Source organism: Myotis daubentonii, chromosome 15, assembly GCF_963259705.1.
Source record: "Myotis daubentonii chromosome 15, mMyoDau2.1, whole genome shotgun sequence".
Lineage (NCBI taxonomy): Eukaryota > Metazoa > Chordata > Mammalia > Chiroptera > Vespertilionidae > Myotis > Myotis daubentonii.
In genome coordinates this window covers 35,944,539-35,969,750 of record NC_081854.1, presented here as the reverse complement: position 1 = coordinate 35,969,750, position 25,212 = coordinate 35,944,539, and the positions used below count along the sequence as shown (strand labels likewise).

General features: G+C 45.4%; 1 protein-coding gene across 1 annotated transcript in view; it reads right to left on the bottom strand.

Annotated features, from left to right (window-relative positions):
* Nucleotides 1-5,408: 5,408 nt before the first annotated feature.
* The window catches only part of LOC132216267 (polycystin-1-like protein 2), a 75,566-nt gene continuing 55,762 nt past the window's right edge, over nt 5,409-25,212 (bottom strand). Inside the window, 13 exon segments of the mRNA XM_059665438.1 lie at nt 5,409-5,570; nt 6,901-7,032; nt 7,572-7,673; nt 9,523-9,733; nt 12,998-13,158; nt 14,198-14,324; nt 16,420-16,557; nt 18,301-18,467; nt 18,469-18,632; nt 19,535-19,631; nt 19,633-19,715; nt 21,228-21,365; nt 24,220-24,316. Of these exon segments, the coding sequence (XP_059521421.1) occupies nt 5,409-5,570; nt 6,901-7,032; nt 7,572-7,673; nt 9,523-9,733; nt 12,998-13,158; nt 14,198-14,324; nt 16,420-16,557; nt 18,301-18,467; nt 18,469-18,632; nt 19,535-19,631; nt 19,633-19,715; nt 21,228-21,365; nt 24,220-24,316 (1,779 nt within the window).

Sequence of the window (25,212 nt, the reverse complement as noted above, 5' to 3'; positions counted from 1 at the left end):
GGAGCCAGTCACCCAGGCATGTGCCCTGATCAGGAATCGAACAGAGACCTCCTGGTTCATAGGTGGAGTGCTCAACCACTGAGCTATTTTTGCTGGATTTCCCTAATTGCTAGTGAGGTTGAACGTCTTTTCAAGTATATGTTGGCTGTTTGTATGTCTTCTTGGAAGAGGTGTCTATTCTGGTCCTCTGCCCATTTTTTAATTGGGTTGTTTGGTGTTGAGTTTTATGAGTTCTTTATATATTTTGGATAGTAAATGTTTGTTGCAGCTATTGTTTGAAAATATCTCCCATTTTGTCAGATGCCTCTTTCTTTAGTTATCAGTTTCTTTTACTGTGCAGAAGCTTTTTAGTTTGAAACACTCCCATTCATTTATTTTTGCCTTTACTCCCCTTCCCTTTGGGGTCAAGTTCATAAAATGTTTTCTACGTCCATAAGTTTAGTACCTATGTTTTCTTCTATGTAATTTACTGTTTCAGATCTTATATTTAGGTCTTTGATCCTTCTGAATTAATTTTTGTACATGGGGACAAACTGTAATCTAGTTTCATTCTTTTGCATGTGGCTTTCCAATTTTTCAAGAGAAAAATTTTATTAAAGAGACTTTCTTTTCTTCATTGTGTGTTTCTGCTCTCTCTTAGACATGACATTCTAGTCAAAGTTTTGGTTAATAAAACCACAATTGGAAACTAGCATTATTGAGTTCATGCAAAGAAATGTATTGCCATTATTAGAAGTAAGAATTGCTAAATTCTGGAGGTGTAAGAAATAAGGCAAGCCCCCCAATTAGGGGTTCTGGTAGAACACAAAACATACTCAGGAGCCAGGCAGCAAGGCAAATATCTTCTATGTAGAAGGGTGCGCATATATGGCCTGGGAGCACACACACACCGAGCAGGTGGTCCTCTCAGCATTATAATCCATGATGCATGTGACTTGTCCCTCACTCTTGATTGGAGCTCAGGTGCACAGTCTTTCTCAATTGGCTAATTCAAAGGGAAGGGTTGGCCTTTGCCTTTTCAAGATGGCGGCCCCCAGAGGAGGGAGAGCTCCCTGGGTCCTGTCCTAAGGGCTTTAAGGGTGTAGATTTTAGGGTGGTCCAGGTGAAGATAACAATAGAATATTCAGCAGCTTTCTAGGTGTGTCCTTTCAGGGTCAGGGTCTTCATTGATTGGTTGGTTGGTGCCAGGGCAGGTGGGTCATTGATTCAGTGCAGTGGGTCCTGAGGTCAGCCTTGGCATTGCTTGTCTGGTTGTGTTGCATTTCTGGGCTTGGAACTGAAATACTACTGAGGCCTAGATATTATCTCTAGGGAGGAAAAGTCAGGGGGTCCAAACCGCATAACCAGGGGAATACCAGGGGAGGAAAAGTCACTCTGAGGACCAGGTCCCACCCTACAATTGCTAGGCACTCAGGGCTTTCTGCCTTGGTGACCTTCTGTACCTGGCCCATTGTCCTTGCTCTGCTCATGTCTGTCTAACTGCTCACCACAGGACTGTGCAGACATCTTTAATCCTTGCCAAACTCCTTTCTGGTAAGTATTAAATTCATTTCATAGATGAGCTGGAGGCTCAAAACATTTAACTAACTTGCCTAGGAGTGAAGTGGGGCATGGCAGGTGATAAGAACTATATAGAACAGAGCAGGATGGGTAGGTGTACTGGGGCATAATCTGCTCCAGGTAGGGAGAAATGCCTATTTGCCCTGGGCATGGTGACAGCCTGTTCTAGGATCCAGCAAGCTTTGGGGCATATGTGAATGATGGCTCAGATAGTCTGTGAGGAGATTTAAGGGAAGCAATCTCCTGTGGCCTGGATCTAGCTAACTCAAGGTTGTCAGGGTTCACATCATGGTACAGTCTCTCCTTAATACATAATGTGGTTGAAAGAGTTGGCAGCTTGAATATTTGCAGTCAATAGAGAAGTGGAGAGTAGATTGGAAAGTTGAGAAAGAGAAATGAAGAATTTACAACTTCTCCAGATTTCCTATTTAAAATAGACTGTTTTGTGTGTCTCTGGGTAGGTTTCTGTACCGGTTTATCAGGAGACGTGTGTACACCTTGCTATGGGTTATTTGATGAGCATCTCTCCATATATAGCTTGTATCCATACCTGACACAATAGAGAATAGTCATGGGATTTTGGGTGGATGGAAGATAATGAAATCACCAAGGTTTTATGTATATTGCATGTTATATGGCTCTCTTTTTATAATAGACTAGAGGCCCGGTGCACAAAAATTTGTGCACTCGGGGGGAAGGGGGGGTCCCTCAGACTGGCCTGTGCCCTCTTGCAGTCTGGGACCCCTCGGGAGATAACGACCTGCTGGCTTAGGCCTGCTCCCGGGTGGCAGAGGGCAGGCCCAATCCCTAGGTGCAGCCCCTGGTCAGGCTCAGAGCAGGGCCGATTGGGGAGTTGGGGCGCCTTCCCCTGTCATGCACAGAACAGGGCAGATTGGGAGGTTGCGATGCCACCCTCAGTCACGCTCAGGGTAGGGCCGATTGGGGGGTTGGGGCACCGCCCCGTCACACTCAAGGCAGGGTTGATGGGGAGGTTGCGGCGCCACCCCGTCACGCACAGAGGAGGGCCCATCATGGGGGTTGGGGCTCCATACCCTGTCATGCACAGAGCAGGGTCAATCAGGGGGTTGAGGAGCTCCCCCCTGTCACTCACAGAGTAGGGCCGATAGGGGAGTTGGGGCACCGCCCCCTGTCACACTCAGGGCAGGGCGGATCAGGGGGTTGGGGCACTGCCCTCTATCACCCACAGAGCAGGGCCGATCAGGCGATTGGGGAGCCGCCACTGTCACACTCAGGGCAGGGCCAATGGGGAGGTTATGGCTCTACCCCGTCACACACAGAGCAGGGCCCATGGGGGGCGGAGGGGTTGGGGCGCTGCACCCTGTCACACACAGAGCTGCAGGGCGATCAGGGGGTTTGGGCGCTGCCCCGTCACGCTGATCCCGGTGCCAGGAGGCCTCTCAGCTCCGCTGATCCCAGTGCTGGGAGGCATATTACCCTTTTACTATATAGAATAGAGGCCTGGTGCATGGGTGGGGCTGGATGGTTTGCCCTGAAGGGTGTCCTGGATCAGGGTGGGGGTCCCCACTGGGGTGCCTGGCCAGTCTGGGTGAGGGGATGATGGCTGTTTGCAGCTGGTCACACACCCTTCAGGGTGGGGGTCCCCACTGGGGTGCCTGGCCAGTCTGGCTGAGGGGCTGAGGGCTGTTTTCAGGCTGGGACTGAAGCTCCCAACCGCTCCTTTTTTTCTTTTTCTTTTTCTTTTTTTTATTCTGGGCCAGCTTTAGCTCTGAGGCCTCGGCTGCTGAAAACAGGTTTCTGGCCTTTGTTTACCGTCTGTATTTGATACAATGTTGCGGTCCAGCTGGCTGAAGCTCCGCTGAGTAAAGCAGGTTTCTGGGGGGTTTTTAGCTTCTTTATTCACAACATAGTTGCTGAGAGTTGCAGCTGAGAGGCCGGCAAGTCAGGTGGGGAACGTTGGAGTTCTCTGTCACTGAAGCAAGCAAGCCTCCCTGTTCGCATCAGCTGCCTGGCTGCTGGCCGCCGTCTTGGCTGCCAGTTAATTTGCATATCTCGGCCCTACTCTGTGAGTGACAGGGGGATTAGCCAATGGGAAGGGTAGTGGAGTGACACTAATTACCATGTTTCTCTTTTATTAGTGTAGATTGTAGGTTTTTGATTGTCAGGGTATCAGGGTCTGATACTGATTGAACCATTATAAAAAGACGTTTAAGCTCTCTCGTCCAGATAAAAGGTAGTAGTTTGACTCCAGCCTGATTACATCAGCTATTGAAAGACTTCATCAGGGATGCATGCTCCTCTCATCTTTCTGCTCTGCCATCTTCAGATTGTTCCCCATGGTCTCAAAGATTCTGATAGCAAGAAGGAAAGCATAGAATGGATTGGGAGCAGGCAACCTAGGGTATCTGGTACAATGGATATGTGAGGAGGGACAAGACAGGGTGACCTGGAGAGGATGTGTGAGGTGCTTCCCCTGCATGGGGGAGGGGAAATATGCACTTATCCACAGACATCTGAAAGCCTTTTACTATCTAGATTTGTAGTTCTCAGAATTAGGGGCATGGTTATCAAGTCTGACTGCACATTGGAATCACCTGGGTGGCTTAAAAAATATTGACACCTGGGTCCCAGCCAGAGATTCTGATGTATTGGGATGAAGTGTAGGGATTCTAGCACACAGCCAAGGTTGAGAATCACTGACTGCAGCCTTCGTCAAAGATGTTTGGGAATCATTACACACTTTGGTGCTCTTGCTCATGTCATCCCAGGAGACTCACAATGCACATTTACCATATTAAAAGCTCTGACACACACACACACACACACACACACACACACACAGTAAAATAAAATAAAGTAATAATAATTTTTAAAAAAAGCTCTGACAGTTCCCATGCTAAAGAACTTGGATAGCCTTTTATAATCCAGTGTTTCCCACATTTATTTGATCCAGAAACATTTTTGGGGTCATGATACCTGTTATGGGTTGACTTGTGCCCCCTAAAGAGATACATTGAAGTCCTAACACCCATTACCTCAGAATGTGACCAAATTTGGAAATAGGAACTGTCATTAATTAAGACAAAGTTATAGTGGAGTAGAGTGAGCCCTCAATCCAATATGACAAGAGAAAAAGACACAGAGAAAGACATAGGAGAAAGGCCAAGTGATGGCAGAGACAGAGATTGGAGTGATGCATCTACAAACCAAGGAACACTGAGCATTGCTGGCAAATGCTAGAAGCTAGAAGAGAAGACTCCTCTGGAGAGCCTTAAGAGGGAGCGTGGCCCCGTTGACACCTTGATTTTGAGCTTCTATCCTCCAGAATTCTGAGACAATAACTTCTGTTGTTTTAATACCCAGTTTGTGGTACTTTGTTCCGGCTGCCCTAGCAAACTAATGGCATCCATCAGCATCTCTCAGACACAGTTTGAGAAACCCTGAACTAGAACCATTCAAAGGCAAACCCTGACTAAGAAAATAATAATTATTAGTCTGTAAAAGACTAATGAAATAATTAGTCTGTAAAAGAGTTTTTTTTTCCCCCCTCGAAGTCCGCACTATTTTTATTTCTAGAAGGAAATACATTTTTTTAATTGCTTAAAGTATTACAAAGGGTATTACATATGTATCCATTTTATCCCCCCGCCCTAGACAGGAAATACATTTGAACAGTATATCACAGTAGTGGCAATTGTATGTGTATGTATATACATTTTTTATTGGCTTTTTTTACATGCCATTCTTGGTAACTTATCCATGGATACAGAAAATATTGACTTGGAGAGATTACAGAATCAATGGTAAGCGTAGGCCCAATGCTCTGGCCTTCTGCTGACTCTACAGATGATCGTGTGTAGATGAACAGCTTAAACCTGGGGCGCCACTGGTGCAGGTGGAGGGGGCTGGGCCTCTGACAGCAACTTGGGCTGCTCACTGCAGTTTCCAGACTCCTGTTTTTTACATTTAACGCCCCGGAAACCGAGTATGTTCATCAGCAGCAAATCGACAGTCTCTCCTTCCTCCGACAGCTGCAGAGGGAGAAAGAACACACAACATGTATAGATACATCCTCTTTGGGGGCTTTTCTTACTAAGGGGAAACCATGGTTTTCTTGTGTAACTTGGTCCCTGCCAAAGTCACTTTGACTTTTTGACTTGCTTTTGTGAATCCAGGGATTCATCTCTTTGGGAATCTCAAGGTTGTGTTCTCTCCACTTTATCCCAAGGAGGGGTTCCTTCTTCCCCTCTGATGAAAATGACAGAATTCCTCCACCCCTTCATCAGACGTGATTAGGAATGTATGCTCTTGTTAATGTGATATGGTTCCACTGCTTTGGAAAACAGTTTGGCAGTTTCTCAAAATTTGAACCAAAGTCACCATATGACTTGTTGGAATAAATTTCTAGGCCCAGGGTGGAGCTGCTCCTGCCCAGGGTGCCATGTCAAAAAACTGAAATTTAGACAACATATGTGTCCCGGTAAATGCTCCCCTTGACAGAAATGCAGTACTGCAGTCAGCCAGTCCCCGAACACCAACCCAACTCTGGGCTCTATCCGTACTTATTTCTTTTTCCTTCTCACCCCAAACAGGTTGACTCTGTGGCCCCAGCCAATCGATATTTTTCATTTTTCTCTTCCTTTTTTAAAATTTTTATTCTTTATCCTATAAAAATTTCCTGCCTTACACCCTACCTTGCAGTTCTCTGAATGGATACTGATCACTTCATGAAGTATTAAACTTTGCTTGTATCACCTAAGTTTTCTTTCATTATTTATAACTAGAGGCCCGATGCATAAAATTTGTGCAAGAGTAGGCCTTTGCACTCCCGGCTGCCTCAGCCCCTGTAGCCCTGGCTGCCGGCTTTGTCCGGAAGTTTGTCTGGATGGTCGTTCTGCTGTTTGGCCATTCAGTCAATTTGCATATTATGCTTTTATTATTATAGATGGGTTCTCAACCTTGGCTGAACATTAAAATAACACAGGGAGATTTCAGAAATACCCATGCTTGCATCATTCACCCAGGGATTCTGTTTTTGGTGGTCTCAGGTGCAACAGTAGTAGTTTCCAAAAGCCCCCAGGTGATTATAATGTACAATCAGAGCTGAGAATCACCGATGTAAGGAACAGTCCCACACTGGGAATCAGGAGACCCATTTCTAGTGTGTCCTTCATTTGCTTATGATCTTAGTGATGTAATTTTCTTCTTCTGGTCCTCAGTTTCCCCTCCCATGAAATGAAGGCTTTAAGCTACAATGGTCTCTCAAGGTCTCTCAAGTTCTCCTAATGTCTAATGCTGCTTAGCCAACCTTTTTCTATTTCAAGGTCAATGACTATTGAAGAATAGGCCAAAGGAATTCACCTGATAGTATTTTTGCTCTTCATTGAAGGCCACCAGGATGACAGAGATAAGTAGATTCAGCACAATAAATGTCATGAAAACAATGCAGGACCCAATTAGGAAGGAGCTGAGCACTGGGCTGTGGTCCAGGACCTGTTAGGAAGAAATCCAGAGTCATCCCTGGGGGTCCTGTGTCCTATTGGCCACCTCACCCACTAGATATCCTCAGAAGGAAAATTGGTCCTCAGAGTTAGGCAGAGCCTTGAGCCAGAAGGGTCCTTTTTGCCTGGAGGCTGGCAGTATGGGCAGTGCTCTCAACAGCTGCCAGGAGAGTGAGAGGGCAGCATCCCTACTCCTTACGGCTGCCTTTTCCAAATACGGTACCATTTCTGGCTAGGGTCAGGAGCATTCCCTTCCAGGGACCCCCTAGCACAGCCCTCTCCTGAGTAGCCAGTACCTGATGTTCTTCTGTAAGCTGGGGTCCCCAGGGTGAGCTGTGGGCCTTAGATTGGGGCTGTCTTCCTGGAGAAAGGGGAGCCTTTTTATTTGTCCATAGTTACCATGCACTTGCCAGGTCATGGACACAGGGGTGATATCCACTGGGAAGGCATTTGAGGGGACTGCTTTTTCTAATTTTTGTAAAGGCTTGGTGTAGATAGCAGTGACCATGTTCCCTTGCCCTACCCCATTACCTCCTCATAGTTGAAGATTCCTACCTGAAGGCTGATCATCGTTTCTGCTGCAGCAAAGAGGGTTTTGTAGGAGCGGAGTTTCCAACCAAATATCAAGTCTGACTGTTGTGGAAAGAGTCCTCATGAGCAGCAAAAGAAAACATGAAGTTCCCTAAAGCCTGTTGTTTGACAGAGCCAGTGGTCTGAGTTAGCCACATCCTTGGCCTGGCCTGACTAAGCTACTGGTACCTACTGCGGCATGGAAGTTGGTGGAAGTACACACCCAGTTTTGCATGGATGCTTGTGCACTTCTGGGGCTCACACACCACCCACTAGGCTCCTACTACATTCCCTCAGATGGCTGTTCTAAAATTCAGTAATGAAATGGCTCTCTGAGGCCCAATCCTTCTTGCGCAGGGGGAGCTGGGTTGGATGGACAAGAGGCTTCTTCTGCTGAACAGGACTTTCTCCACACCGTACTTTTCCCTCACCACCACATTCTCCACCCCAAAGATTTCCACAGGGGGCTGTGTCAGAGGGAATCCCTGCACTCCATTGGCTCTGAGTCAGTGACTTTATTCCCAGAGGACACTGTAATTCCCTGCAGTCTGTGCATTGGGTATGGAGGACTGAATAAATCCACATGAACTAAGAGGTTGGATGGAGTACTTTTGACAAAAGCAGACTCCAGCTTTTCGGCATATACACTCCATCAGTGCATTTCACCCTATTTTTGAGGGTGAGAAAGGAAGATGGAGTGAGGTCAGGGATGGAGTAGGGGGTCAGGGTTGAGGTGATAGTCAGGGAAAGAATCAGGAATGGGAAGGGAGAGATGAGTGGGGACTAGGATAAGATAGATTATTAGATGGTATGGAGATCAGGGCATGGTGTAACGTGAGAGACTGGATGCAACCAGAATGATAATTCAGAAAGGGGTTAGGGTGAGGAGTGAGTCAAGATTGAACAGTGTCAGGAGTGGGAGCCAGGGTTATGATGAGAATCATGGACTTGGAGAGCTTGGGGAGCATATTTAGATGAAGATCAGGATGTATTAGAGCAGCGGTTCTCAACCTGTGTGTCGCCAACCTGTGGGTCGCAACCCCTTTGTGGGTCGAACGACCCTTTCACAGGGGTCGCCTAAGACCATTGGAAAACACATATATAATTACATATTGTTTTTGTGATTAATCACTATGCTTTAATTATGTTCAATTTGTAACAATGAAAGTACATCCTGCATATCAGATATTTACATTATGATCCATAACAGTAGCAAAATTACAGTTATGAAGTAACAACGAAAATAATTTTATGGTTGGGGGTCACCACAACATGAGGAACTGTATTAAAGGGACGCGGCATTAGGAAGATTGAGAACCACTGTATTATAGGGTCTTTGTTTCTCACATTTCTTGATATAGAAAAAGAGTTGATAGTTTAATTTTTTTTTCAGTCACAAAAGAAATGTGAATTTTTAAATGCTCTCAGTGTTAAGGGGCTGAATAAAATGGCGTTGGCCCTACTAAGTCATGCCTCATGTGTAGGGAATCACGCATTGACATGGCCTGCAGATACATCCATCCTCACTTCCCCATCTCTGCCCCAGCTCAAGAACAGGACTGCCCAATTCATCTCCACATCCCCTGACACAGAAGGAGCGCTTTGTGCATGTTTGAGCAACTGGGAGAACTGGCACATCCAGGCAGGGTCTGGATACAGAAAGGAATCCTTCATTGGAGATAGTTGGCCCTCTCAGTCTTGAGACTGTACCTCCTCACTCTTACCCAACTGAGGTCTCCATTTGGAGTGACCAGTTCATGAGCTCCCAGCTAAAAGGCCCTAGGTTCAGAAGACTCACCATCTCCCTCAGGTTCCCAGGGTTTCCCTTACCCTAATTCCCAATCCCCTAGCACTGAGAAGCCTTTGCTTCCAAGGAGACCAGCCCTGAGGTTTTCCCAAAGGAGCCACTCACCGCAATGGAGTAAGCCAGGAGCATGATAAGGATGATGATGACAAAGCCTGAAATGTCTCTCCAGGCATGGTGTAGAGCTGATGTGATCATGTTCATTTTGGGGTTTGACCTGAGCAGATGCCAAAGTTTTGCCATGGACAGCAGTACCAGGAAGGCAATGATGTAGCCAAGGGCAGCGTCAGCTGCGGCTGTCTCACTGAAACTGATACCCCTTTGGGACCAAGAAGGAAGATTGGGTCTCAGAGACTGTATACAGCTCAGCCAGAGTTCATTTGGACTCATTTCAGCCCAGGATCAGACTTATCTCAAAGGCCACCACTTCCTACAACAGGTCTGGGAGACAGAGCTGTCCCAATCCCCCAAGCCAGGTAATGATGAGATGGTGATGCTGAGGATGATGGTGATAATGATGATGATGAAGGAGATAGAGACGACAGTGGTGATGATGATGGTGATGAGGATGATGAGGATAATTATGATAGGGATAGTGATGGTGATGATGGTCACGGGGCCTCAGCAGTTAGTTCGTGAGGCCGTTACCTAGCAGTCTTGGTTAATGGCTGCAGGGCTATGGAAGAATGACAAAGGAGGGATCCTCCCCAGGTCAAGAGGACAAAGATGAGAGAGTACTATGAACCTCCCCTCCTGGTTCGGGGTCACTAGATGCCACTTTCTCCTGTTTGAATGTCCCTATTGCCTTTACATTTGAAGGAGGGATGGAAGTACCATCCAGTTGCTGTGCTAAGTGAGGGCCTAATGAACTTTACTAGTAATTGCATTGTGTCATCTGACTGAAAACCACCGGATGAGGGAGTATGCTGTCTCCCTTCACAGGTAAGGACAGAGAGTTGGCATAATGTCACACAGCTAGTGACATAATTAGAGGCATAACTGGTGGTGGAAGAATGACAGTTGGGATCCAGGAGTGTCTTGATTCCAAAATCCAGGTTCTTCCCCTATCCCACCCTGCCGTTCATGCCCCTCTCATGCCTTTGCCCTCTACATTCAGTCTTTTTTAAAAAATATATATTTTATTAATTTTTTTACAGAGAGGAAGGGAGAGGGATAGAGAGTTAGAAACATCGACCAGCTGCCTCCTGCACACGCCCTACTGAGGATGTGCGCGCAACCAAGGTACATGCCTTTGACCGGAATCAAACCTGGGATCCTTCAGTCCGCAGGCCGACGCTCTATCCACTGAGCCAAACCAGTTAGGGCTCTAAATTCAGTCTTAATGTTGGTGTGTCATTAAAAATGGCATAGATTTATATTTAATGACACAGATGGGAACAGTCTATAGAATAAAATTATATGATCTCAAGTTTTTAAAAGCATTTCATATACATATATGATGCCCTAGTGAAAGTCTTTCTTCTACCTAATCTCCTGCCTTCTAGAACTTTCCTCCCTTTTTGAGCAGACTGGGATGGCTTGTATGGATGGTGGCCTCCTCCTTCGGCTCCTGCAGCACCTTGTTCCTCCCCCTTTTAAAATACCCAACCTTCTCTCATGTCATCTAATTGTTCATATATGTGGAAATAATAACCATGTAAGCCCTGTTTTATGATGGCAATTAGCTCTAATTAAGGCAGCGAGCTTAAACTCATCTACATTTTAGAAAAAACAGGAAAACCTTAAAAATACTGGTGCTGGGGCTCTGTCCCCGGACATCCCGATTTAGTAGGCCTGGGCATCAGAGTTGAATCATCCCCCTGAGTGATTCTGCTGAGGAGCTAGGCCTGAGAACCATTGGGTTAAAGGGAGAATATGAATATGAAGCATATAATTTGGTCTTAAAAAGTACTTTTAAAATTCAGGATCTAACTATAAAATGGTTTATCTATTTCAACAAGAAAACAAAATTTGCCAGTTTCTGAAATAAACACGAACTTTGGTTATTTGACTAATCCAAATACAACTGAGGGTTTCCTATAATGCCAAACTTAACTATATTCAGGTTTCTATTAAAAGTGGCAGTTTTCTTTTGTTTTCTGACACTCAATGTAAAAAAGAGTACTCTCTTGCTGTAAAATTGTTTTATAATTCATCTAATCAAGAAACCAGTTTGTGTGAATGTCAAAAAAAGAACGTGCTTAGATCATTGTAAGGAATCATAAAGCATGGCTAGTGTGGGGACAGTACAACAATCACACTGGCTGCCAATGATCTCAGTCATGCGTGACCTAAAACAGACTCACCATTGTCCCTTCCTAGAACTCAGGCTTTGTTCTCTCAGCAGGAGTAGACAATTTTAATGTAAAGGGCCAGGTGGCACATATTTGAGGCCCTGGGGGCCAGTTTCCGTCCCAGTGACTTAACCCAGTTTAGCAGAAAGCAGCCATAGATAACACATAAATGAATGAGTGAGGTAGTGTTCCAATAAACATAACTTACAAAAGCAGGTGGTGGGCTGGATTTAGCTCCTGTGTCATCTTTTGCAGACCCCTTCAAAAGCTAAACCATATTTAAGTTTTTAAAATAACTGTTCTGTATAAGGTTTACAATCAACTTAAATAAAAATAAAAGTACTTCTGATAACTTTTGAGCTCAAAGAATTCTATTGATACTGAGGCATTTTTATGGACAGGGGCTTTTAGAGAGGGTAGCGTTTTTGTTGTATATTTGGTGTGGCAACATGGGTGTGGCACAAAGTAGAACTCAATTTGGGTTTGTTGAATAAGAGACATTCTAGAGTAGAGGTTAGGAGGGTAGAGTTCAAATTCTAGGCCTTGGGTTTCCTTGCTGTGTGACCTTGCACAGACAATTTAACCTCTCTGAGCCTCAATTTTCTCATCTGTGAAAAAGGGATGATGATAATATCTCAGAAGTTTCAGAAAGGTGAAAGTAGATGATTTTAAGGTGGTGTCGTTATGACTGTGTATGGCATCCAACAATAACTCAATAAATGTTAGCTCTATCTATAAAATCAGTGAGTCAAGAAACGCAGTGGTTCAAAGTAAAAACTGGGATCCTGGAGACATACAAGGTAGGTTTAAATTACTTCTCTGCCACTTTTTAGCTGTGTGACCTTGGGGAAGTCATATTATCTCTCTGAATGTCAAGTTCTTTATTTATAAAATGGGGTAATGATAACATTTACCTCCATCAGTTCTCATGAGGATCTGATTGGTTAGAGCATCCTGCCTAGCACAGAGTGGACACTGGGTAAATGGTAGCAGATGTAGTTGATCACACAAATACTTGAAAAACCCTGCTCAGCAGGCTGGGAGGGATCTTAACAGAGTCAGTGGGTCCTCTGTTTAGTAAGATTTGCAAAAGATCCTGTTTTATTTTGTCTTAGAGTCTTCAGACCACAAACTTAAATCTAAGCGATAGCTATAGCTAATTTTTAGAGTGCCCCTTTATCCTTTGGGGGTCAACAGAACTTTAAAGGCCCCCTTTCAACCCTGAGCTACACAGAGCTGGAGGAAGCAGGGCCAGAGGTGGGACCTGGGACTGAGGCAGAGCCACTTACTCCTCCCCTTGTTTCCGATATCGCTGGATGTCTTGCTCCGCTAGGATGGCCCTCTTCACAAACACTGCCAGGGCACTCCAGCTGGCCAGAATGATGGCCAACTCCAGAAGGTTCCACTTGCTGTGGAAATAGCGCCACTTCTGCTTCCTCCTAAGCTTGCCCTGGGAAAGGAACCAGAGGTTCTATCAAAGGCTGTGGCCGGAACTGTGCTTGTCTTTACTCCCAAGGTGGTTCCCTGAACCATCTTAGGGGCAATCGAGAGAAGAGGAATGAAGCTCAGAAAGTTGTTAAATGGGCCTCCTATGATGTTCTTAGAGAAACAATAAGACATAAGTTGCTATTTGATGACTGTTGACTGGTGAGTTTGAATTGGATGCTCAGAGAGCATGTGTGTTGCCAGTTTTGAGACTGATGGTGTGGCATAGGGGTTGAGTATCAAGATCTGGGGTCAGATTCTCAGGATTTAATTCTGAACTTGGATGAATTACTTCACATCTGGACTTTAGCTTCCTACTCTGAAATGGATCCATAGGACCTTTCTCCTGGTGTTAAAGGAGAAAATCCTCATAAGGTTCTTAGCAAAACCCCTGCCTCTTAGTAAGCCCTCAAAGTATATTTCTTAAAGTGGTTGCTGTGGTGGTGTTTGGAGCAGGGAATTGGGGGGCTAAGATGCCCCTTTTAGGTATCTGGTTTCCATTTTTGGAAAACAACATCTAATATGCTTTGGATGTGTTCCCATCGTCATTATCAACATCTGTACTTCATTGTGCAACATGGTGGTAAAGGTAGCAAGGGGAATGTTTCTTAATTCTCAGGGATCACCGTGAGAACAAAAGTGCTAAGAACCCCCACAATATGAGTTCAGAGAAACCCCAGCTATGGAGAATATCCACCTCCAGCATTTTGGAAAGTCTCAGTTCAGCAGAAATGGGAGCCTTGCTCCAATTCCTTCCTTACCCAGGAAGGACCACCCTCTGAGTTCTTAATTCCTCTGAGGTGCCAAAGTTGGGTTCCTGAAGTAGTTCAGCCCTCAGGACCAGCAGAAGGGCCCCCCAAAGGTTGCCTTGACAAACAGGTAAACAGAACCTTTTCCTCCCCCTCTTTCAGACCCCACTCCAGGGAAGAGGGTAAGGATGGGAGAGGGAACGGGCACAGCACCATCTCCTTCCCTTGCACATAGAGCTACAAGTCCACCTTCACCTGAATGATCATGTAGTAGAGGAGGAACAGGAGGTAGATTACCTCTGCCGCCACCACAAAGGGGTGCCAGCCATCAATGAAGGGATACAGGCGCAGGCTCTGTAGGTCTGTGCATGTAAAGAAGGTTCTTGGGAAGCAGAGTGCATTTCTTTCACCACCACCCCCCCTCAACTGCCCCCACTCCCACCCTCCGCTCCCAATCAGAGCCATCGTTTCTAACCAGAAGTCATCAGCGGGATGACTCAAAATCAAGCCTTTCTGGAGGCTGGCTGGGGGCAAAAGAGAAGATAGACGTCCTTCAGACCCACAAACCCAAGAGACTGAACGGGGACAATTACTGATGTCAAAGATAATGGGCAGATCAGAAGGGACAAAGGTAGCTGCAGTGGAAGACCTTCCTCCTTCCCCTCTGCATTTGGTGCTTGCTGTGTGTGCACTCAGTCAACTTCAGCCAAAGCATACCCACCCACTTAGCATCAGTTTACTTCACAGTGGCCCATTTAAAGACATTTCATCTAAATACAGTTCACCAAGAATCCATTCATCTATTGACCAATATGCCTAAACTTCAACCCTCTTCCGAATCATCTTTTATCTATTTGTGTTTTTCCCCTCTTTTTTTTTGTATTGAAATTATTTTTTAAAAACTAAGTTGATTAATAAGGCTACTGCCTACAAAAACAAAGCCAAGCCCTGGCTGGGTGGCCAGGAGCCACCCTGGCTGGGTTTATAGGAGCATACAGGAGCATCGTCCCATACACTGAAAGGTCATGGGTTTGATTCCTGGTCAGGGCACAAGGGCACATAGCTGATTTCAGGTTCAATCCCTGGCCTGATTGGGCAACTAATTGATGCTTCTCTTTCACATTGAAGCCTCTCTCTCTCTCTCTCTCTCTCTCTCTCTCTCTTGCTCTTCCCCTCTCTCTAAAAGTCAATAAACATGTCCTGGGGTAAGGATTTTTTTTTTTTTTTTAAAAAGCAAAGCCAACCCAAAGAATGGCAGATGGAAAGATGCAAACAGCCTGAGTCCTTACTGACATCAGTGGCCTGTTGCATCAATCAGATCTGACATCTATCTCACACTTTCTATTTGTAGAAATACATAATTGAATCAGGTGTAAGTTGTTTAGAGGTCCTGAAAAAGCCAAAAAGATGGCCCTGGACAATGTGGCAAATTTGGTTGGGTATGGTTCCATGCCCTGGGAGGTCACCAGTTTGATCAGGACACATGCAGTCTCCATCCTTGGTAGAGGTGTGCAGAAGGCAGACCATCGATTGATCGATGGTTCTCTCTCATCCATCAATGTTTCTCTCTCTCCCCCCTCCCCCTTTCTCTCTCTAAATTCAATAAAAACATATTTTTTTTAAAAGCCAAAAAGATGACAAAAATAAATGGGAAAATAAAAGAGATACAAATAAGCTCGAAATAAGGATTTGAAATAAATTTTTGACAAATGGGGAATGGTAATGGAAATTGATATGATAATGATAATGGAAGGTGTTTTCAAAGTTCTGAAAATTTTAAAAATCTACAAACATTACAGTGTTTTATAAAAGTAATACATGTTTTAAAAATGTTTCCTTATCAAAAGAAAGGTGGTTGACATTTAGACAAATTGATTATTAGCTGAAGAGACCTTAGGTCAATGTTTTCAAAAAATTGTGATTAGCATTAAAAGATGGTAAAAGGTGGGGGGATGGGGAGAAAGAACTAGAATAGAAAGCGGAACAGAATGCAAAATATCAGTGTATCACGTAGTTAAGGGAAATATTTTTGAAGCTGTTATCTCAGTTGTGTATATTTGTGTGTGTTGGATTATGATGTAAAATGTATTTCACACTGTAGATTGAGGTACAAGTAAAATATTGTTTAAGGTGAAGGTATCTGTTACCAGATCACCCCCTTCTTGCCCCTCACTGCCAGCCCCCCACCACCACCAGAGTGGGAAGCTCAGGGATATGAACTGCTTTCAAACCCCAACTAGTTCTCTTAGGATAACTTGAGAGACAAGGCCAAAGAGGGGGGTGTGGGGCAGCTAGGAATAAGGATGGAGCAACCCTAAAGCCTTGCCTTTGGTGCCCAGGGAGAACCAAGAACCACCCCTGAATTTCCCAGACCGCCATTTGCCCTGGAGCTCTGGCAATGGGGGGCTGGGCCCTAGCCCAGAGGGAGGGGAGGGTTTATCTTCTGGAACACTGCAGATGGGTTCACAGGCAAATGCCCACCCAGGGCGCTGGTCTCCAGGGTCAGAGTGATGAGGCAGAACAGGTTGACGTTGGCGTTGTAGACGGTGAACTCCACAAACACAGCTCTGGTCAGGCTGTCCAGCCAGGTGTTGTCAAAGAGATTCTGGAGAATTCTGCGGGAAGAGGGGCATTTAGGAGCATCTGCTCCCTAAGTGGCTCCCTGTCCCCTCAGCCCTGGGGAGGAGGCCAGGGCTTTCTGTTGAAACTACTCCCTCTGCCTCTGTTTTGCTCCCTGGGCCACCAGGCCTTAGGGCTGCTCCTGGGAGTGGTCCCAGTTTCCCATTCCATGGTGTAATGTGTTGGCACCAGTGTTTCCTAACTGTTACAGCAGAGGTTCTCAAAGTGGAGTCCCCAGACTGGCAGCATTGGCATTGTCATCATTTGGAGACTTGTTAGAAATGCAGATTCTCAACCCCCACCGAGACCTCAGGAATCAGAAACGTGAGGGATGGGGCCTGAGGATCTGTGCTTTGATGAGCCCTTTAGGGGATTATGATGCTTTGTAAAGTTTGAGGACCGTGGTGTTAGAGGAGCCACATAAGACATCAGGGGCTTAGGCAGGAGCACCTACAGCTGCTGATGTTCATCTTGGGCTGGCAACGCCCATGAGACTAGTTCCTAGAGATCTGCCTGCTCATGTGGTGGAAAGGGCATGTGCTGGAGGGACCTCAAATCCTAACTTCCCTGTGGCAAGTTAATAACTTCTCTAGGCCTCAGTTTCCTCATCTACTGTACAATGGTGTTAACACCAGCATCAGGATCATTGTGCACAGAAAATGGAATGGGTGTGTGTATGTGTGCAAAGTAATGATAGCTTTTATTACTTAGAACAATAATGATGGGACTGTTTTAAAATGTGCCCTGTTCCTGTGTGTCTGCATCTTGCTTGGTACATTGAAGCAGGGAGAGAGGATCAGTTATTCCAAGTGGTAGGAAAAGACCTCAATCAGAAATAGACTATTTTGGGCCTGTCCTTAATCTCAGAGGACGCCTGCCAGTTCTTCTCTTAGGGGTTTGTTACCTGTGTTGTAGGCAGGATGGGGGCCCTGCCATCATAAACAACCTCAGTGTTGTAATAATACAGAGTCAGAGACTGGGGCTACACAGCTAATAGGAGCAGTGCCAGGGTTTCAATCCAGGGCTCTCTGACTCTAGAATGCACGGGGAGAGGCAGTTTGCATGGGCCCTGACCGTCCCTGTGCTGGGTGTTCCAGAAATGCTAGGTCCTGGCTAAGCTTCACCCAGGCCATTTCTCAGGGCTGTGTTTGCAGTGGACAACCTTGAGGGATGAGGTGGCATTTTTGTTTGGACAAACAGCAGCCTTCCGCCGCTGTGAAAACTGTGAACACTTCCAAGCTCACTGTTTCTCTTTGGTCCTGCAACTCACTGCATATGCAAATATCCACCATGGCCCTAGGCAGGGAACTGACTCAAACTACCACGAAGCTCTGCTACAAGCTTTTGCTGTAATAAAGTCCTTTGTCTCTAACTCAGGAGTCTCATGTCTTCTGCCAACATCCATGAAACAGTAGCATATAGACCCTGTATGATTCTTTGTAAGGTTAAGCCTTGACCACTTCTCACTTGCCTGGTGGACAGCTCTGTGTAAGTGTGAGCTGTCCATCCCTGCATTAGACTGAGATCACCAGGCTGAGAATGCTGAAGGGGCACTTCCCTTCCAACTCCGAGATTGCAGTTTCCAGGGTCCTGAAAAATATGACCTGAATGATTCTGAATCCCCCACAATGACATAAATGACGTTGGCTCAGCTCTGTTTTGAAGCCTGCGCAAGACACTCAGAGCTGGACTCCAGCAAATGTCTTTCCTCAGCTTCACATGGATCAAGTTAGCCTTACCTTGCTGCACTTTGGCGATTGGTGCCCAAGGGGAGAATGTAACCTCCTCCCTGGTACACAGTGAGTTTGCCCCAGATGGGATACCCTTGGCGCTGGCTCTGGCTCTGGTACTGCCAAGCCTGGGAGAAGCCATTGCTGCTATTGAGGTTGGAGGCATTCCAGCGTTTGTTCCCCATAGTCTGACAGGTCTTCAACATCCAGGGAATATGGTGCATGGCACCCATCGAGAGAAGTCCACAACCCGGGAGCAAGAGGGCAAGAGTTTTCCCGGACTCTCACTTGGCAAATCTGAGCACTGCCAACCAGTTTGGAGTTCCCGTCAGTGATGAAACCTGAAGATCGATAATAAGTTAATTAAGTAAGCAAATGAGTAAATCAAGTAAGCAAAATTATCTTAGCACATTCCAAGCTTCCTGGCCTGGATGCTAATGTAAGTTTCAGTGTACCCATTGTGGAGACAGCCAAGAGAAGTTCATGGCTAATCACAGGCTCCACCATCTCCCCACCCAGGACATGGTCTACTTCTTGCCTAATTTTAGGGAATGGCACCCTCACCACCTATTCATCAATCTGGAGACCATCTGTACCTTTTCCCTCAACACCCTCATCCTAATGGTCAACAAGGCCATCAATTCTACCTCTTCATTGTTGTCTTCATCCATCCTTGTCTCTCCATCTCTCCTGTCCCTTAGCCTTGCATCAGCTGTATTATTTCTCCCCAGCATACTAACTTACCTACCCTGTACTCCAAATTCCACATTTCCAGAATGATCCTTCTGGAAGTTTGATTATACTACAAGTTTGATTATGTTACTCCTTCAGGTAGAAACCATCAATGCTCCTCATTTCCTTGAGCATAAAATATGAGCTTCAAGACCTTTCCTGATCTGGCCCCCGTTTCTCTCTTCTGCTACTCAACTCCTACCCCACACTGCAGCCAAACAACACGTTGTAGTTCTGAGAATGTGCCATGCCTCATATTTTCTCATGTTTCTTCTGCCCGGGACACCATTTCCACCTAGCAGATTCATGCTCAGGTACTTCTCATTTAGGAAGTTCTCCACTCTGCATCAGGAGAGGGTTAGGGCCCTTCTCTGTTTACACACAGTCTTCCGAGTGTTTCTCCTTTAAATCATATGGTCCTAAGGCTGTTGTTGACAGAGACCCACACTTGTTCCTAGAAAGAACAGTCCACCAGGTGGCTGACACAGGTCCTGGGGCAAGGGGACCATACCTGGGTGATGACTATACAGGTTTTGTACAAGGGTGGTGTTGGCCCACATGAAGAACTCCTGGAAGCCCAGGACAGCTGAAACGCCTTGGGTGAAGCTTATGCTTAAGGTGTCTGTTGAAGTGGTAGGCACTGGGGTCCCTCTGTCCATAGGCCACCAGCATCCACAGGAAGCCCAGGTATGCTGGGAAAGGAAGCACAGCCCCTGGTCAGGCAGAGTCCCCACTCCCATCAAGCTCAGGAAGGAAACAGAATGGCAAATGGGATCAGAACTATTGAGGTTTTATAGACCAATTATTCACCTCTCTGGTGACAACGGAACTGATTTTTATAGAGACAACAGAAAGAAAGAGTTCACAGATCATGAATCTTCTGCTAGGTTCAACTCCTGGCTTTGTCACTTTCTATCTATATGCCCTTTCCAAGTGATTTAACCCTCTGTGCCTTACTTTCCTCATCGATGAAATGGGGATAATAACTATATTATACAGGGTTGTGATAAAGAAGTCAAGAAATTAATATTTATGAAGCACTTAAAGTAGTGCCTGCTCAAGTTCATGTTATATAAGTGTTTCCTAAATAGAATTTTTAAAAAATGGGGCATCTGCCATGTTGTAATGCTGGGGATAGAGTGATGAAGATGACAGATGTGTTCCTTGCCCTCATGGAGCTCACCTGTCTTGTAGGAGACTGGTGAGTGTGATGTAAGGGCCAAAGAAGGTACAAAGATTTATTTTAGGAGGTCAGATATCAGAATCATGTGGGGAATGAGGAGCATTACTGAATCAGAATCTTGGGGTCAGGGCCTGGGAATCTGCATCATGGAAACCTCTTCCTGCGATGACTTCTCAGGGCTTTTGCCCACACACCCTTGGAACTCTTCATTCTGCACATGCTACTCCTCCTGCACAAGCCTCCCTGCTCTCTGCTTTGGCCAGGATCATGATCAGCCAGTGGGAAGGCAGGCCAGGAGTGCTGCAAGGCCTGTGTTCTCCTCAGGAGCAGCCTTCACCAGTGACCTAGTGGGTTACAACTTGGGGGTGTGTACTACATGCTCCCACTGAGGTCCCCAGCAGGACTGAGCCCCAGTTGTCCACATGGAAACCACTCATCACCCCACTTGCCACTGGCTTTCTTCTCTCCCCCTGCACTTTCCCCTTCCCTACCAATGTTCCCCATAATTACCTCCCAAACCAACCATATGTACCCAAATCTGCTTGTGGGGAACCCAGTCTAAGATATACATAGGCTTTAAAGCTTTTGGTCAGAGGAAGCCTGCCTGAAGATATAATGGTCTTTGGGCTGAGAATGAAAGAATAAGAGGACTTAGCGATAAGAAAATGTAGGGAGGAGGGATAAGCACATCTAGCAGACTAGATGGAACAGCCTGGGCAAAGGCCTGGGGTTGGGAGCGGGCACAGCATCCCAGAAGCTGTAGAATCCTGTGTCACTGGAGCTCAGGGCACAAGGGGCCGAGAGAGGTGACCTGCTGTGGATGGAGCCACAGTGGGGAATTTGATCTGAAGGGCCATTGAAAGAATTTAAGTGTTGGGCAGAAGCTGGAGTGAGCTAATATCTTGGGAAAATGTCCAAGATGCAGTGTGGGGCTCATCTGAGGTTGCACAGTTTCTTTTCAAGTCTGTGTTGAGAACCAGCCAAGTGGGAAGATTGCTCATGGGTAATCTTGGCTGCCTACCCAAGATTTCTCTGATTAAGGCAAATGCTTTCTGTTCCTTGAGGTGAGTGGCTTTCTTCTTCTCAATGTTGGCAGCCAGAGGCAGCTGGTAGACATCCTTTCTGCTGTTTCTTCGTACTCGGAACAAGGTGGAGGGGTCTGTGAAAGCAGAACACAAGGACAGTTCCCCCATGGGCAGTCAAATCAGGCTTTACATTTGCAACCAGGTACAGCTAGGATTCACAGTTCCTCCTTTGTGGGACCCAACACTGCCCTCCATGCTCTGCCATGCTGTTCCAGTGCCCAGAACTCCATCCCTTTTTCTTCATGTGGGGAATTCTCCTGGTACTAAAAATGAATGCCTTCCCCTCCCTGAAGGGTTACTTACTCCTGGATGCCATCTTCCTTGCATTCCTGGTTTCTAAGATGGATCCCATCACTTTCAAAACTTTGAAGAATGGAAGAATGAGGGTAACTAGTATTTCAAAGTCCTGTCATGTCTAATTCCAGCCTCTTCTTTTTCAGACCACATTATTTAGATATAATTTTCATAAATCCACCCATTGGAAGTCTACAATTCAATGATTTTAGTAAATTTAAAACAATCCAATTTTAGAACATTTTCATCACCCCCAGAAGGTTCCCTCATGTCCCATTGAAGTCAGTTCCCACTTTCACTCTATTTCCACCCTGAGCCCCATTAATTTGCTTTCTGCCTCTATAAGCTTTTCCTTTTCAAGATATTTCATATAAATGGAATCATATGTACCTAGTTTCTTGTATCTGGCATCTTTCAATTTTTGGAGTTCATCCATGTTGTTGTATATATTAGCAGTTAGTTTATTTTTAATGTTGAGTAGTATTCCATTGTATGGATATACTACCTTTGTTTTTCCATTCACCCATTGATGGATATTTAGATTGTTTCTAGTTTTGGCTAATATGAATAATGCTGCTATGAACATTCAAATGTACAGGTGTTTGTGTGGACATATATTTTTATTTCTCTTGGTTAAATTCTTTGGAGTGGCCAAATACCTTTTGGCTATTTCAAATGAGGCAAAGCTGCTATGAACATTTGGCCACAGGTTCCTATGTGAATATAAGTCTTTGTTTTTCTTGGATAAATGCCCAAGAGTCCAATTGCTGGAGCATATGGTAAGTCTATTTTTAGATTTTAAAGGAACTGCCAAACTATTTTCCAGAGTGGCTATACCATTTTATGTTACCACCAGCAATGCATGAATGCTCCAGTTTCTCTTCATCCTTGTCAGCCTTTGGTGATACCACTTTTTTTCACATTAGCCATTCTGAAAGGGGTGTATTAGCCCAACTATTTTTTTTTTTTTAATCCATTCCCTTCTGTTCACCCTCACTGCCAGCACATGTCATCTCTTGTCTGGACCATTTTGATGTTCATCCTTCTGGCCTCCCCACTTCCACTTTTAACATAATACCTCTGTTCTCCAAGAGTAGCCACAGTAATCTTTCTAAAATCACGAATAGGCCATGCTGCTCTCCTATTTAAAACACTTTGAAACCCTAACATTGACCCAGATACTACAAGGCCCTTGAGTGACCTGCTCCCCACCCACCTCTCTGCCCTCATCTTGAACCATTCTCCCCCCCAATCCCAAATGATTCGCCCACACTGTCAATAATTGCTATAAAATGACAAGCTGCATATCACCTCAGGGCCTTTGCACATTTCCAGTGTATAACCCCTCCTGGCCCCCATCTTCCAGGAGCCAGCTTAGGTACCACCTCAGCAGAGAGGCCTGCTCTCTCTTCTTCTCCCACACCTAGTTCTCATCACAATTCACACTTATATGTCTACTTGTGCATTTAATTATTTAATGTGTCTCCCCACATGAGCTGTTCATTGCGAGGGCAGCAACCTGTTCCATCTTGTCAATGCTGTGTTGCCTGGGGCTGGGGTGGGAGTAGAGATTGACTTCAAATGGGCAAGAGGTAATCTGGGGTGATGAAGCTTTTCCAAGTCTTAATTGTGATGATGGTTGCACAACTCTATAAATTACTAAAATCAATGAATTATACATTACAAGTAGATTTCATATAAATTATGTTCCCAGACCATCACACTGTCTGGCACACAGCAAGTACTCCCTGAATAATTGCCAAAGGAATGACTTAATGAATATTTAATTAGTCTGGAGGGTGGCCTCTCCTTGGAGAAAAATTACTCTTGTCTTAGGAAGAAGATTTTAATGGACCTTTGGATTTGCAAAGCCAAAACCCTAATTTAGAATGGAAGAATACAGGCCCGTGTGGGTAAAAACCACACTGCATAATGACGTAGATACATGGGCTTTTGTTAGTTCCTGCTTTATTTTCCCTGAAGCTCAAGAGAACTGCATAGACTATAAGAGTGTTGATTCTGTTCTGTTTGCTTGTTTGCTTTTGTAATTCTCTTATTGTCAGCACCCTCAGGAGTTTCTATTGGGAAGTAAGAAATCAGGTTGGGGGAAGGGGTCTGGTCATGGGGCTCCTCCAACAGGGCTCATCTTGACTATGTTCTAGTAAAACTACAAAAATAGGGGTTGGGCTAGATTCGGGTCCCTGGCTATGGTTTGCAGATCCTTTTCCTAGAATTCTAACTTATAGCAATCTTCGCAGCCCACCCACATGCTTTTGTGTATGTGTGTGTGTGTTTTTTTCCATTCTAAAGACCAGGGAGCTGAGCCTTGGAGAAGAAAGCTACTTGATTGAGATTACACAGAGAATGATAGCACAGAGCACGGCCCCAGATGTGCCTCTAATGGCCAAGGAGTCATGCTTAGGTGTCAGATAGAAAGGCCCAGTAGAGAAGGAATAAGATTGCTCAAGCAACAATGGAGTCACTTATTCTGGATGGTTTGGGGATGTTTCACCAGTTAGGGGAGAAGAGCAGATGGGGAGCAAAGATCTGAGGCCTGGACCACTCACTCAGTGCTTGGGCTCTCTAGGGCTTTCTCAGCTTTATCAGATTCCAGACCCCTGCCTGCACCATTACCTGGGCTGGATAGATATCCCAGGAGAGAGGCCATAGGTTCCTCTTCATCCTCCACACTCTTTAAGACCAGTGCAAAGAAGGCAGCAAACCCCAGCACCTGGAAAATACCCATGGTGAACCCCAAGCCCAAGTTGGAAACTATCAACTACTGGTCTGAGAGAGGGTAGGACTGGGGCCACTTTTATATCCTTGTCCCAGGAGCCATACTCTGGGGAAGTCAGGTAGGAACTAGCCCGTCCTCTATAGAGAGGGCACATGTTTATGAAGGGCGAGGGCCAGGGCTTGCATGCACCTGGCTTATACTCCAGTGTGGTGAGTTAAGCTTCCCTCCTCCCTTTCTTCCTGTATTAAGTGGTTAGCCCTTATACTATTTCTGATGTAAGGATTCAGAACAGGCCTCTCCAATAAGTTTCTTTGGCATGTGAATTGTTTTGAGTTGAGGGAATCAAGGCCTTGCAAGCTCATGAGCAATTTTTACCTCTCTCTTAATTTAAATCGGGGGCCTTGCCTATAGTAAGAGTTATCACAGTTTTTAGGACTTATTTGTAGGGCAAGGTAAACTAATTGCTGAACACCTGCTGTTATCATCCTGCAATGACCTTCCTCCCCTCTGAAACCCCAAGATGATTCTTAGCTCAGAGTGTCATAAATATCTCATTTTCCCTCTCTGTCTTTGAACCTCTCATGTATGTGGGTTCTCTGACTCCTTCGTGTATATCAGGTTCCCATTCATATGTGTGTATTAAATTTGGTTATTTCCTCTTGTTAATCTGTTTCACGTAGATTTAACTCTTAGACCAGCTGAAAGCACCTTGAGGGTAGAGGAAAGTTTATTCCTCCCCAACAGTACCACAGTACACAGTATAATAGGATTGTGTGGTTTGATTAGAAACAGAAAGGCCAGGACTCTGTTCTTAAAATTCTCAGACTAGGTTGGGGGAGGTGTCAGGAACTGTTGAAATCTTCTGACAAAGGCTGTTGATGACAAGGCAG